Source organism: Melozone crissalis, unplaced genomic scaffold, assembly GCF_028551555.1.
Source record: "Melozone crissalis strain CALT ecotype California unplaced genomic scaffold, PUWL_Pcris_2 ptg000032l_1, whole genome shotgun sequence".
Classification (NCBI taxonomy): domain Eukaryota; kingdom Metazoa; phylum Chordata; class Aves; order Passeriformes; family Passerellidae; genus Melozone; species Melozone crissalis.
Window position 1 is genome coordinate 362339 of NW_026535810.1, and position 14586 is coordinate 376924.

Sequence of the window (14586 nt, forward strand, 5' to 3'; positions counted from 1 at the left end):
GAGTGGGCTGGAAAGCAGAGAGGTGAATTGTTCTCAGGAAGGTGCTGGTGGTTTGTGTCCGGCAGCCTTTGCAGGGGCTCTGCAAGGCCCTGGCAGTGCAGTCCTGTGTGGAGTGACACAGCTTTGTGTCACTGTGCTCCCCAGGTCCTGAGTGCCTCGTGGGTAGAAAGGCTCTCATTCCAGAGGCTTGCTCGCTGTTGTAATTACCTTCACTTTTTGCTGCTTTAATCCCAAGAATCTGCCTTTGGAGAGGTGAGGTAGAGGCTTTAGCTGGCAGAATTGTTCTGAAAGGAATGAAAGCTGGGCAGAAATGCTGAGCAGTTCCAGCCCTGTCCCACTGGAGGCGTGGGCTGAGTGATTGTTGGGAAAGTGCCTCAGGAAATCAGGACGCAGAACCCATCTGGTGCAGGAGGGGATGTTATCCTGCTTCCCAGTTGGAGTGGGGCTGCCAGGACGAGCAGCCAGGTGGAGCTGGGTGTCCCTGTGTCCCAGAGCACGGTGCAGCCACCCTGGGCTGCTTGGTGCAGTCAGGGGAGCTGTTCTGTCCTGCTCCAGCCCAGCCGTGTCTCCATGCACGATTGCTGTGCACCGGGGGCTGCTCTCAGTGCTGGATTTCTGGACAAAAAAAAGCCAAAAGCCCTTCAGAAGCCTAGGGAGAGCATTGTGGCACACTGTGTGCCAGGGGGCAGCTCACGGTGTCCCCGTGGCTCTGGCTTTGCTGTGCCATGCTCAGTTGTTCCCTCCACCAGCTCTGAGTGCTTCTCTGAGCAGCACAAAGTTCTTCAGGCCCGTCCTGGCCTCCAGAGGGCTTTGCCCCCCAGCAGCTGTGTGAAAGCTGTGTTGTTTTTCAGATGCCACAGCACCTTTAGTGGAGGAAGGAGACCACGAGGAGCAGGGTGGTGCGGAACAGCACGGGGAGATCCCAGAAGGAACCACAGGTGAGGGAGACCAAGGTGCAGCTTCATCCCTTGCTGCAGGCAGAGCAGAGAGCTGGACTGGTCGGTGCTGTGAGACAGCACCACCAAACCTCTCACAGGGACCCTGCTCCCGGTGCTGCTTCCTTCTTCTGCAGAGCATTCCTCACTCAGAGCTGTCCTCTTGCCTTCCCATCCTCGGGGAGCTCGCAGCCTTTTCTTCTCTCTTCCTCTGCTCCACATCCGACCGTCCTTCTGCCTGGTGGCTCTGTGGTGGCTCTGGCTCCCACCTCCAGGCTCCCACCTGCAGTTCTGGGCTGTTGCTGTGCCAGCAGCCCCTGGGTGCCTGTCCTGCAGCTCCTGGGCTCTGCCCAGCCCCGCGGGTGTCTTTGGAGTGGCAGGTGAAAACCAGGCCACTGCAGCAGCGCTGTTGAGGGTAATGCAGAGGGAGTGAAGGGACTGATTCAGCCCTGTGGGCACTCACTGCACCTGGGCCTGGTTTTCCAGGGAAGGATGGGGCCTTCCAGAGGCAGAGCAGGGAGTGACCGTGGCAGTGCTGTGTGTGGGAGAGCAGGAGCTGGGAGGGCAGGTCTGTGTGTGAGAAATGAGGACGCGTCCCCTGTGCCATAGCCAGTGGAAGCACCAGGCAGGAGCTGAGAAAAGCAGCGGGTAGAAAAGGGCTTCTGCCAGTGCCAAGCACTGAAACAAACTCACAGCAGTGAAATTTCTGTGCTGCATCCAGTCCCTGAGCTGCTGGCAGAGCCCTGGGCTGAAACACGGGGGCTCTGGTGCAAGATCTGACTGTCCCAGTGTATCCTGAACTGCTTGGAAAATAATGGAGAAACCAGAAGAAGTGCTAGTGTGACTGGAGAACTGTGGCATACCAATATCACTGTTTAAGCTAGTTTGAAAGTAGCCATAAACTGAAAAAATGCTGGTGGAGAGAAACCACCATCACTGTGAAGAAAACCATGCTCCTCTGATGTACCTGTAGTGCTGAAATTCAGGATTTCTCTAGCTTTGTGTCAGACTTGGAATTGCTGGTCTCACACAGCCTTGGCAGGGTTCACAGGTGGGTCACAGACACCAAGAAGGTGAGCTCAGGTAAGAGACATTCACGGGAGTGCTGCTGGCCATGAAAGAGCCAGGTGGGGGTAGAAGAGGATGTGCATCCACGAGTTTCCTTGCTCCTTAACAGCCTGTTTTCTGCCTGGAAGAGCTTGTGCTAACCTGCCATTTAGGATGTGGAAGCTGGTGAAACACTGCTCTGCTCCGTAGAGCAGGGGCTGAACAGAGCTACCCAGATCCATCGTCGGTGTGGGGAGATTTCCTTTCTGTGGTACAGCAGAGATCCTGCTCCTTTCTGTGGTGCAGCAGAGATCCTGCTCCTTTCTGTGGTGCAGCAGAGATCCTGCTCCTTCTGCCGGGCAGCCTCAGCAGGCAGGCACATTCATCCTCCAGGCTAACCTTAACTCTTGTTTTGATCATGTTTTTCCCCTTCTTTCTCCGGCCTGGGAGCAGCTGAGGAGGCGGGCGTGGGAGCCACTCCCAACCTGGAGGACCACGCTGCAGGAGATGCCTCTCAAGGTGGGTGAATTGTCTGCCACTGGCACCAGCTGGCGCTGCCCACGTGTGCAGCTGGTTGGTGGTGCCTTGGGGGTTCTGTTCTGTGAGGAAATGCTGTGCCCTGCTCTGCAGTTCTGCCTGTTCCTGGCAGAGAAGGGCCACGCACACGTGGGGTATGTTCCAACATACTCATTTCAGCTCCTCATACACCACATTTCCCTTTTAGATGGTCAAAGTCACGGTGTTTGTTTGTCCAGCTGTAAAACCAGGGTGTTCTCCAGGCTGGGAAAGCTGATGGACAGAGCTGGGATGTGCTGGGGCCAGAGGAGCTGCTCACATTGAGCAGAGGCAGTGCAGGCCCTGTGCTCACACATGAAACCAGCAAATTGTTTAATTATTGCGACTTTCTAAAGTAAAACAGGACTCAAATCTGCTCACTCATACCCTGGCTTCAACATTAAGGGAGTTTTCTCCTCATCCCAGTCTTGGGGAATGTGGGTGAGGAAGGCAGGCCTAGTGGGCAGTGAGTGTTCTGTTCTGTTCTGTTCTGTTCTCACAGCATTCATTTTGTGTCTGCTTGGAAGGGCTGAAAACCACCCAGAGACCATTTGGCTACCTGGAAAGTTTCTCTTGACTCCCCTCAGTTCAGACTTGATGGAAAATTGGTTTTCCCAAAGCTCCCAGTGCTGGTTTGATTCCATGGGGCAGACTTAGGGGCTGAGAGTCCCTGTGCTGTTTCTGTCCTGCCTGCACTGCACCCCACAGCACTAATTTATTGTGCTGCTTAAAATCCTAGTCAAAAGCCATTTTGTGAAGCAGTTTGCTGTGCAGCAAACACAACAAATGCAGTTGAGCAGTGTCTTTCCTCTTCATGGCTCCATTAGTGCACTTAGACATCCATGTTTTTTACAGAAGTAAATAGGTTTTGCCTTCTCAGCTCAGGGCAGAATTCAGGTTGTTGTTGCTTTCCACACAGAGATGAGCACAATTCTGTGCACTCTGCTCCCTGCAATTAGAATAAAACCTTTGCTTGCCTGGCCAGTGGTTTTTGGACTGTCAGCTCTTCTAAATATGAAATAGTAGCTCCATTATAAAAAAGAATTCAGTATTGTTAGTGGAGGGGTTGAAGTTCTCTCTGCCCTGGTTTTAGTGCTGTTTCTCACCAGGTTTTTACCAAGCCCTTTCTGCCTTGTCCTGGCATCTTTCAGCTATCACATACAAGGTCTTGGTGTGGTTATTTCACTTAATTGTGATATTCTCTTTAATTAGGAAGGACACTGATGAAAGACCAAGTTGGTCTTGACTTCATCTTTTCTTGTTTCAGTCTTGTTTGTTAATCTGCCAAAGCCACAGTTGTGATCTCAGGGCTCTGATTTAGGCTCTGCCCCTGATCAGCGCTCAAACAAAGAGTCCTTGAAGCTGAACCAGCTCATCATGCAAGAGGCACATTCTTACAGGGCTGGTGGCTCCAAAGCAACGTACCCAGGAGAATCCTCCATTGCTCAGGGCATCTTTCCTTCAGCTGGAGGGATTTCCAACAGGAAAGCTCCAGCTCAACTGGAAGATCTGGCTTCATGCAGCAGTTGTTGGGTGGGATTGTAGAGGTCTGTGTCACACACAGAGCAGTGACAGAACAGAATATCCCCTCTTCCAGACACACAGTCCAGAAAATAAAAGATAATCAGACAGATCTTTGCCTTTGTGGCCTCAGGTTCTGGGGTTCAAATGTCACCAGCCCAAGTGATGGCAGAGCAGCAGCACTGGAGCTCTCAGGGGTCCCAAACTGCTGTGGCCCTGTGGCTACAGCCACGTTCTTCTCCCCAGTCCTTGCCCTGCTCTGGCATGGCATGGGAGTGCCCTTCCCAAGCTCCTGGGCAGTGGGAATGGTCCAAGGGCAGAGCAGAGCTGGTTTGAGCCCTGAAGCCAGGGCTGGGTGTGCCTGAGCATCTCCCAAGGGGAGGGGAGGCCAGCAGGGAGGGCAGAGCTCTGGCCCTTGGGGCAAGAAGAGGTGGGCACTGACCACCAGACTGATGGCCCAGTGGTGGTGTTAGGGAAAATGGGAATGTTCCTGTCTTCTGGAAACCACTACAGCTCAACCAGCTCAAGGAGTGCAGGGTGAACCCAGCAGGAGTCTGATCTGGACCTGAACAGGACCTGAATCAGGTGCTGTTCCTGATTCCCGTGGGGATCAGAGCTCTCTAAAGGCAAAAGCCACTCCAGGAGTGAGTTTTCTGTTCAATGTGTGGGGGGGTGGGACTCGCTTTTACCCTTGGTTGCCAGTGGAAATGCTGAATCTCTCCCGTTCCGCGATGTTTGACATGCCTGTGCTAATTTCTTGCCCATGCTTCACACCCCACGTCTCCAGCTCCGGGCGAGCCGGGCTCTGCCAAGCTCCAGCCTGGCCCTCAGGAGCGTGTGGGAGAGGCAGGGAAAGGTGCCAGCCAGCCCCCAGAGCAGGGGCTGGGCCCTCAGCAGCCGCCCCTGCCCCGTGAAGCCAAAGCTCCAGCAGCAGCTCCCACCAGGATCGAGGTCACCATCCCCATCCCCCTGGACATGTACCAAGGCTCTGGAGGCAGCGGTGCAGAGCCAGAGCTGGGCCTGGCAGGAGCAGGAGGCGCAGGTGACCTCAAGGATGGACCCTTGTGTGCCAGAGCCACCATCAAGGAAGGTTCTGGTGGACGGCAGAGGGATGAGGACCGGGATGTTGATGAAGCTCCTGGGCAGGGTTTGCCTTCCCTCGTGGATCAGCGCGTTTCTCCGGGACCTGAAAAGGGTTCGTGGCCAGCAGCTGCCCAGGAGACTCGTGAAGAATCTGATGGGGAAAACAAGTCCAAAGGTGTCCTCAGAGACACCCCAGGAGAGGCACTTGTGGTTGAAGCTGAGTCACATAAAGCAGGAGAGGACCAAGAGGAGAAGCGAGAGCTGCTGGGGGGAGAAGGTGCAGACACCCCCCTGCCAGAGCCTTCTGGAAGTGCCCCCCAGAAAGAAGCTGAGCCCAAGGAGGGAGAAGACTCTGGGCCCATGCTGGAAACAGCCAAACTCGCTGCTGAGGCAGAGGATGGTGTGAAGGATGGAGATGCTGCCCTGGGAGAGGCTGTGCCAGCCTCGGGTGCCCGCCGGCCGCCCCGGAGGAAGCCGGGTGGGATTGCCACGGACAAGGGCAGCCGTGTCCCTCTGCTCAAAGGTGTGTGCTCCAGCACTGCAGTGCTGCCACCGGGGCTGCTGCTGCTGCTGCTTGGAGCTGGCCTGGAGCTGTGACTGACCCAGAGCGCTGCTGCTCCCTGCCTGCCCTCCCTCCTCACTCAATCCTGGCCTGGATTGACAGACCCCTTGTGCTGCGGTTCCCCGTGCCTTGCATGGTGCTGCCGTGTCCCTAATCATGCTTTTTTCACCTGGTTTTTTGTTTTGATTCCCTTGGATCTGTTGGGTGGGCGCCCTAAGTCCCACCTGAGAAGAGGAGGACGCGGACGTGGCTCTGGCACGGTGGCGTGGGGCTCACCTGGCGTGTGCAGCTTGTTCCAGCAGGACACGTGCCATCTGGTTTGCATGTCTGCTCCAGTAACTCTTGGGACTGGCTTCCCTAAAGAGGAGGGAGGAGGAAAACAGGCAAGGATGGCAGGTCTAACCGTGGAAAAGCTCCCACGCTGCTCCTGTTTCTTGTACTTTCCCCTTGAATATCGCTGCTGAGTGCTGCTGGAGGCAGCAGGGCCTTTTCCCACTGCCAGGCATGTCCATTGCTCTTCCAAAGCATCCTGCTGCCACCCCAGCCCTGGATGGGTGTCCCTGGGTGTGCCAGCTCAGTGCTGGCTCTGGGGGCTCGGCAGGAGCTGCCTGTGAGGCATTGAGAGACACTGTGTGGGGCTGGGCTGGGAGGGCAGCCTTGGGTAGAGCTTTGAGCTCACCGCTCAGTGCTCGAGCATCCCTTGGACCTTTCCTTGGTGTCCTCCACCTCTCCTGGGTTCAGGAGTGTCCCAGGGGCCCAGCTCAGTGGCCAAAGGCAGGTTGCTGTGAGCTGTGGTGAGGAGCCAGGGCAGCAGGACACGACATGCAGGTGTCTCACCTGTTGTACCTCAGCCCTGGCTCTCCAGGGCAGGTCCTGGGGGCAGCTCTGCCTTTTCCCCCAGCTCCACACATCCCACAGGCTGGCTTGGCTGCTCCCATTGGCCTGGGGTTATGCTGCTGGGCTTGGGGGCTCAGGCAGGAATTGTGGATGGAGCTTTTTCCCCCGGAGCCAAAGCTCATCACTCATTTCTCCTTGTTCCCTGTGGGATCTGCAGTGTGCAGCTTCCCTCGTGTGCTGCAGGCACTGGCATGGCTTGCACTGGAGCCTGGAACCACAGCAGGGTGGGGAGGCACTGCCCAGAGCCAGCCACCCTCTGATTCAGGAGGAAAAGTTGAATTATTTAATGGTATTCCCTTAAAGGCAGAGATGCTTGGTGGCTGCTTGGCTCCATTTCAGCTGAATTTGGGGGGGGGGGTCAGGGCTGGATTAAGAGCATTCATGTCATCAGGAAGGGGCTGATCCCCCAGGATGAGTTTCCCAGCACTGGGGAGAACATCAGCAGCTTCTCCTCCCAATTAGTTGAAGATGGGGGGAAAATGGCTTTGTTGTGAGTGCCTCCGAGTACAAACTTTATCCCCTCCCCATTCCTGATCTCCTAATTAGACTGACCCAGGTGGAAGGGGCACGGTGCTGGGAGGCAGAGAGCAGCCTGCCAGGAGAGAAGGGAATGACCAGCAGCCAGGGATAAAAGTGCTCTGCCAAACTGAAGAACCCCTTAAACGAGATCACAGCGCTGCTGCACCGGGGCTTCCTCCAGTTTGGGTCCCTGTTTATGTAATTGTTAGAACAAGTGGGTGTTCCAGAGGGTTGAAGGGAACTTTCTGTGCTGGACTGGATGGATCCTGGGTGGAAATCTGGGCGGGATTCTCCCTCACAAACCTCCCTGGTGTGTCTGGTCCCCAGTGCTGACTAACGCAGCATCCTCTGCTGGCTCAGGAGCAATGTGGTGTGCAGGGATTTCTGCGGCAGGTGGTGACACTGTCACATCTCTGAGAGCAGTATTGAGGGGCAGGGAGCACCCCCAGCAGGGTCTGGAGTTTCTGAGCAGTCCCAGGAGGTGTAACTGTGTGTTTCCATCTGTCAGGTCGTGTTGACAAGGAAGGGACCGAAGCTGATGAAAAGAAACCCAAGGTAAGCTAAAAACCAAAACCAGGGGTGACACCTGCCCCTGTCCTGGCTCCTCTCCTGCCCTCCTGCCTCTCAGGAAACCTTCCCATTATGTTCCATTTTTCCATTTGTTTCAAACAATAAATTTGTTTTTATTTTTCCTTCCCTCCCCTGGGTTTGGATGGTGCAATCCATGGGTTCTTTGAGGGTGAGGAAATGATCCGAATCTGAATCAAGCACGTGGCTCATGGGCTTGGGTGGGAGGTTGGAGAAAGCATTTTATCAGCCCAGGGCTGAAAAGCAGCAGCTGACCTTGGGGCAGGCTCAAAACTGCACTGGGGACAAGCATAACTGTGAAAAGAGCAAAACATGGAATTAAAACATTAAATTAAATAATCCAGATTGTAGAATATCCTGAGTTGGAAGGGATCCACAGGAATCATCAAATCCAGCTCCTGGCTTGCCCAGGATAACCCCAAAAAGATGCTGTGTTGTGCTGTGGGTGAGGAACAGAGTTTAGCAATGGGTAAATCCCAGAAGTTAAACAATATCTGTCACACTGGTAATTTGGAGGAGGTTTAGCTCAGCTGCCCATTATCCTGGTTAGTGCCTGGGTGGGATAATGGGCAAGCTGAGGGGAAATGCAGCGGGTGAAGAGTTAAAGATGAGAAACAGAATCACTTTCTAACACTGAAATTGGTTATTTCTCTATGTACGGCCCTGGCAGTCCCTACCCCACACCCAGCTCTGTATTGCACCTTCTAATCCCATTTAATGTCGCCGATCCCATTTTATTTCCCTGCCATGCTGATTTTCCTTTGGTGTTTTATTTTTGTTTGTTTGGTTTTTTTTGGTTTTTTGGTGTTTTTTTTTTTTTTTGGGTTTTTTTGTTTTGTTTTGTTTTTTGGTGGTTTTTTTTTTCCCCCATTTAATTTCATTTCATTTCATTTCCACCTCCAAGAAATCCTCACCTTGCCCTGCCAACCCCTGTGGCTCCACTGCCCCCATCCAGCACGCAGCCCCTCTGAAAGCAGCACCCAACAGCCCTGCCAGTGCCTCCAAACCACCCTGCAGCCCTGCCAGTGCCTCCCAACGAGCCTGTCCTGCCACCCCCCAGGAAAGCAGAGCCAAGGTAAGGGGCTGGGCTGGGACAGAGGCCAGGGCAGCACCTGAGGGCGTTCCTGGCATTCCTGGCTGCTGCAGGCCCTTCCCTGTCCCTGGAGAGGGGAATGTGCTCCCTGCACCCGGGTTTGGTGCACACAAAGGGCTCCTTGCTGCAGGTGTGCCCCCATTCCCCTGTCCCTCTGTGCCCCTCCTTGTCTGGCAGCTCTGTGTGTGTTTCACAGGTGGGTTTGAGCTGTGCCAGGGCTGCAGGTGCTGCACATTCCATGGCCAATCCTGCAGGGTGAACAGAACCTGAGGCTTTTCCCTTTGTGCCATTCAGGCACATCAACACACCCATGGGGAAAGCACAGGGGGTGCAGGCCACACAGAACCTGGCATGGTTTGGGTCAGAAATGAGATTAAATCTCATCCAGTGCCACCCCTGCCATGGCAGGGACACCTCCCACTGTCCCAGGGTGCTCCAAGCCCTGTCCCACCCGGCCTTGGGCACTTCCAGAGATCCAGGGGCAGCCACAGCTGCTCTGGGCACCCTGTGCCAGTCACAGATGCTGTATTTTTACATACATGCGTTACATTACATAAATAAATACATAAATACAGAATTTATCTTCTGTACAAAATTTTGGCAGAACGGGGGAAACCAAAGGATGAAATTCAGAGAGCCGAGGTGTGGCCAAGCCAGGTGTGAGGGTGCAGTGCATGGCATAGCTGAAGCCAAGGGCTCACCTGGGAAAGGTCACAGCCTTTCCTGTGCCCTGCCTGTGGAATTGGGACACAAGGTGTGAACAGGCACATTCCAGGCGTGGGGAATCCCAAGGAAAAGTGGGAGGGGTGCCAGCCTGTCCCTGCCTCTCTGAGGGGTGCCAGCCTGTCCCTGACGCCCTGCTGTGTCCCCAGGGGTACCAGCCCATCCCTGGCTCTCTGACTGAGCAGTGCCAGCCTGTTCCTGATGCCCTGCTGTGTCCCCAGGGATGGCATCCTGTCCCTGGCTCTCTGATTGAGGGGTGCCAGCCCGTCCTTGGCTCTCTGATTGAGGGGTGGCATCCTGTCCCTGGCTCTCTGAGGGGTGCCAGCCCATCCTTGGCTCTCTGATCCCAGGGGTGCCAGCCTGTCCCTGATGCCCTGCTGTGTCCCCAGGGATGGCATCCTGTCCCTGGCTCTCTGAGGGGTGCCAGCCTGTCCCTGACGCCCTGCTGTGTCCCCAGGGGTACCAGCCCATCCCTGGCTCTCTGACTGAGCAGTGCCAGCCTGTTCCTGATGCCCTGCTGTGTCCCCAGGGATGGCATCCTGTCCCTGGCTCTCTGATTGAGGGGTGCCAGCCCGTCCTTGGCTCTCTGATTGAGGGGTGGCATCCTGTCCCTGGCTTTCTGAGGGGTGCCAGCCCATCCTTGGCTCTCTGATCCCAGGGGTGCCAGCCTGTCCCTGACGCCCTGCTGTGTCCCCAGGGGTACCAGCCCATCCCTGGCTCTCTGACTGAGCGGTGCCAGCCTGTTCCTGATGCCCTGCTGTGTCCCCAGGGATGGCATCCTGTCCCTGGCTCTCTGATTGAGGGGTGCCAGCCCGTCCTTGGCTCTCTGATTGAGGGGTGGCATCCTGTCCCTGGCTTTCTGAGGGGTGCCAGCCCATCCTTGGCTCTCTGATCCCAGGGGTGCCAGCCTGTCCCTGATGCCCTGCTGTGTCCCCAGGGATGGCATCCTGTCCCTGGCTCTCTGAGGGGTGCCAGCCCATCCTTGGCTCTCTGATCCCAGGGGTGCTACCCTGTCTCTGACTGTGTGACTGAGGGGTGTCACCCTGTCCCTGACTCTGATCCCAGGGGTGTCACCCTGTCCCTGACGTCCTGCTGTGTCCCCAGGGGTGCCAGCCCATCCCTGGCTCTCTCATTGATGGGTGCCACCCTGTCCCTGACTCTGATCCCAGGGGTGCCACCCTGTTCCTGGCTCTCTGAGGGGTGCCAGCCCATCCCTGGCTCTCTGATTGAGGGGTGTCACCCTGTCCCTGACTGATCCCAGGGGTGCCACCCTGTCCCTGACACCCTGACTCTGATCCCAGGGGTGCCACCCTGTCCCTGACTCTGATCCCAGGGGTGCCACCCTGTTCCTGGCTCTCTGATTGACGAGTGCCACCCTGTCCCTGACCCCCGCTGTGTCCCCAGGGGTGCCACCCTGTCCCTGACCCCCGCTGTGTCCGCAGGGCCCGGAGGCGCGGGCTGGCTCCAAGACGGGCGCGGCGCGCGCGGGGCAGGCGCAGCGGAACTCCACCAACGCCACCCGCATCCCGGCCAAGACCCCCACGGCCCCCAAGACCCCTCCCAGCTCCGGTAGGTGACGGTGGCGGCGTGTGCTGGGCGCTGGGTGCTGCTGCTGGGCAGTGCCAGGGGTTCGTGGCAAACGCAGCCCTGTCCTGGGGCTCTGAGCCCTCCCTCAGTGCCTGTGCTCCTGCAGTCTCCGGTGTGTAGCAGAGGCCAGTTGCTTTGTCCCGTGGGATTTCCTCAAATTTGGAAGATTTAGGCAGCTCCGTTTTTTTTTAATCCATCTGCTCGTTTTCTCTCTGATGATATTCGCAAAGGGCAGGGGCAAGAGGATCAGTTCTTCGATTACAGGAGTGGAGATTAGCCCATTATGCTCAGAGAAGAAAACCCCAGAAAGCATCAGGCATTGTGAATTTCCATTAAAATGGTGCATTTCACTGGATGTATACATATATTTCATACTTAACCAGAGCTGCATAAAACCTTAAATCAATTAATTTTCCAGCTTTATTATGTTTAAGCATCTTTCTCATTCACTAAACAGGCAGAAAGGAGCAGAAAAAGCCACCTCCTGCAGCAGCAAAGACTGAGAAAGGTGATGTTTAAGGGTCTTCTTTTTTTCTTTCATTTCCTTTTCAAACTGGGGACAGTGCTAAGCTGCTCAGCGATCGGCCTTAGTTAATTGCAGAACATAATTTTGTGAAAGCGCTTCCAAATTTCTGAGAGAAAAGTGGTTCTGAGCGTCTTTTCTCTGTAATTCACCGTGCCACGCTCGGGTGGGGAGTCTTACTGACGATCCAGGCGGTGGAGACCATCTTCCTTCTGGGATAATTAGGAAATTGCCTTTGAACCGCAGTTTTTTTGCCTTCAAAGCGGACTAGCAGAGAGCGCAGCCAGCAGCCTCCCCCCCTTCGCTGGGCTGTTGGGTGGGCTCTGGGACGAGGCAGAGCAGCCCCCAGGGGCAGCAGGGGAGGGGTCCTGACCGGGGCCGTGCTCTGTGCAAACCGCAGGTGAGCAGCCCAAGTCCGGAGACAGAAGCGGTTACAGCAGCCCCGGCTCCCCCGGGACTCCGGGCAGCCGTTCCCGCACCCCCTCTCTGCCCACCCCACCAGCCAGGGAGCCCAAGAAGGTGGCGGTGGTCCGCACGCCCCCCAAGTCGCCGGCCTCCGCCAAGACCCGCGTCCCGCCCGCCGCCGCGCCCATGCCCGACCTGAAGAACGTCAAGTCCAAAATCGGCTCCACCGACAACCTGAAGCACCAGCCCGGAGGCGGCAAGGTAAGAACGCGGGCTCTGCTCCCGCTCTGGGGGGGACAGCGTGTGCTGGAGGCTCCCTCTGGGCTGGCACGGCCTCCCCGGAGCTGCAGCGCTGGGCACGGGCGTGGGCAGGGCTCCAGCCTGGCTCCGCTCCACCTGGAAGGTTTTTGGGGTTGGAATTCCTTGCTCAGCTTGGCCTGGAATCCCTTGCTGAGCTCACGGAGAGCTCATGGTGGGGATCTCGTGAGGGAATGGCATTCCCTGGTGGTGCCAGTGCCCAGCAGGCTGTGAGCTGCAGCCCTGAGGGGTGGCAGGGTCAGGGCTGTGTTTCTCAGTGCCACCCTGTGCCCGCAGCAGGGCACAGGAGGGTCTGTCAGCTCCTTCTGAGGGTCTCGGGCTCGGACCCCGCATTTTGCCCACGTTGGGGTTTTGGATCCAGCTCTTCTGGCAAGGTTTTGGGTTGTGTTGTGCCACCAGGTGCTACACAGTGCAGGGTGGCACGGCCAGAACTGGTGGCACTTTGTCCTTTCAATACTCCCAGAAAAGTTGTTTCATGAGCAAAGTGACCTCTGGGCTTGGGAATGAGGGTCTTAAATTCTGCAAGCCTGGCAGGGGACACTGCCTGTCCTGGGGTGGCACTGCCTGTCCTGGGGTGGCACTGTCTATCCTAAGGGTGGCACTGCCTGTACTGGGGGTGGCACTGCCTGTCCTGGGGTGACACTGCCTGTCCTGGGGTGACACTGCTTGTCCTGGGGTGGCACTGCCTGTCCTAAGGGTGGCACTGCCTGTCCTGGGGTGGCACTGCCTGTCCTAAGGGTGGCACTGTCTATCCTAAGGGTGGCACTGCCTGTACTGGGGGTGGCACTGCCTGTCCTGGGGTGACGCTGCCTGTCCTGGGGTGGCACTGCCTGTCCTAAGGGTGACATTGCCTGTCCTGTGGTGGCACTGTCTATCCTAAGGGTGGCACTGCCTGTCCTGGGGTGACACTGCCTGTCCTGTGGGTGGCACTGTCTATCCTAAGGGTGGCACTGCCTGTTCTAGGGTGACACTGCCTGTCCTGGGGTGGCACTGCCTGTCCTGGGGTGGCACTGCCTGTTCTAAGGGTGGCACTGCCTGTTCTAGGGTGGCACTGCCTGTCCTGGGGGTGGCACTGCCTGTCCTAAGGGTGGCACTGCCTGTCCTGTGGGTGGCACTGCCTGTCCTGGGGGTGGCACTGCCTGTCCTGGGGTGACACTGCCTGTCCTGGGGTGACACTGCCTGTCCTGGGGTGACACTGCCTGTTCTAAGGGTGGCACTGCCTGTTCTAGGGTGGCACTGCCTGTCCTGGGGTGGCACTGCCTGTCCTGGGGTGGCACTGCCTGGCTGCAGACCTTGCAGAGCCACAGCAAACGCTCCCTGAGTGCTGTGCATGGCATTTGGTGTGAGCAGGTACCTCGGTGGCTCTGGATGCCCCCCTTTGGCATGGGGGGGAGGCTTTGGGCTGGCTCCTCTGCATCCTGGGAAGTGGCAGCCTGCTTCTCCATGGCCTTCCCGGGCATTTCCCACCGTGGCTGGCGATTCACTGGCTCTGTGCCACCATCCAGGGGGGCTCTGGAGCCTGGGCAGGGCTCTTGGTCATGAGACAGCAGCACATGAGCACAGAGTCCTTTTTTGGGGGGGCTCAGCCCTCCTGCCCACTGAGCACAAGACATGGGTTTTTCTTCCCACCCCCACAAACCCTGTTCTCCAGGGATTTTAGAAGGAGCCCTTGTTTACTGGAAAACAGTTAAATTATTTGCTTGTTCTTTTTAAATCCAGCTTTTACAAGTTGCTTTCCCCCCCCCCCCCCCCTCTGCTTCTCTGATTGTTGTTGTTGCTGAAAGAGTGAGGACAGCTGAATTTGGGACAGTCTTTGCTCTTTGCAAAGGATGCTCTGCTGGGGATGCTGCAGAGTGCTCCCAGCAGAAAGGCTGCAGCTGGAGCAGAAGGGGCTGATCCCAGACATTGATCAGAAATGGGTTTGGAGCCTGCTCTCCGTGCAGATCCCAGGCTGGGCAGGCAGAGGAACAGCCAGGCCAGGTCTCTGCTGTGCTGCTGCGTGTCTGAGCCCTCGTGCTGTGGCTGCACCACCCCGTGTGGCTCTGGCACAGCTGGGCCCTGATTCGCGGATTGGGTGATGTGACCTGGGACAGTCCTGCTGGAGGCACACACCAGCGGCCATGGTGCTGCGTGCTGGAGAGCCTGGGCGCTGCAGGGAGCTCTCCTGGCACAGCAGGCTGGGGCTGGCATGCTGGATGGAGCCCAGGAGCCTGCCCAGCCCTGGGGAAGG

The 14586-nt window shown here is 56.9% G+C and overlaps 1 protein-coding gene across 6 annotated transcripts in view; it reads left to right on the forward strand.

The window, feature by feature from the left end:
- MAPT (microtubule associated protein tau) overlaps nucleotides 1–14586 on the forward strand; it is a 42443-nt gene that overhangs the window by 20022 nt on the left and 7835 nt on the right. For 2 of the 6 annotated variants that reach the window (XM_054281730.1, XM_054281732.1), the window contains exons 4-9: nucleotides 852–938; nucleotides 2436–2501; nucleotides 7628–7674; nucleotides 10966–11092; nucleotides 11568–11618; nucleotides 12034–12299. In XM_054281730.1, the coding sequence (XP_054137705.1) occupies nucleotides 852–938; nucleotides 2436–2501; nucleotides 7628–7674; nucleotides 10966–11092; nucleotides 11568–11618; nucleotides 12034–12299 (644 nt within the window). Of the gene's footprint in view, nucleotides 1–851; nucleotides 939–2435; nucleotides 2502–4845; nucleotides 5665–7627; nucleotides 7675–8611; nucleotides 8783–10965; nucleotides 11093–11567; nucleotides 11619–12033; nucleotides 12300–14586 lie in introns of all 6 variants that reach the window. The other 4 variants (XM_054281733.1, XM_054281734.1, XM_054281735.1 and 1 more) reach the window with 3 other exon arrangements.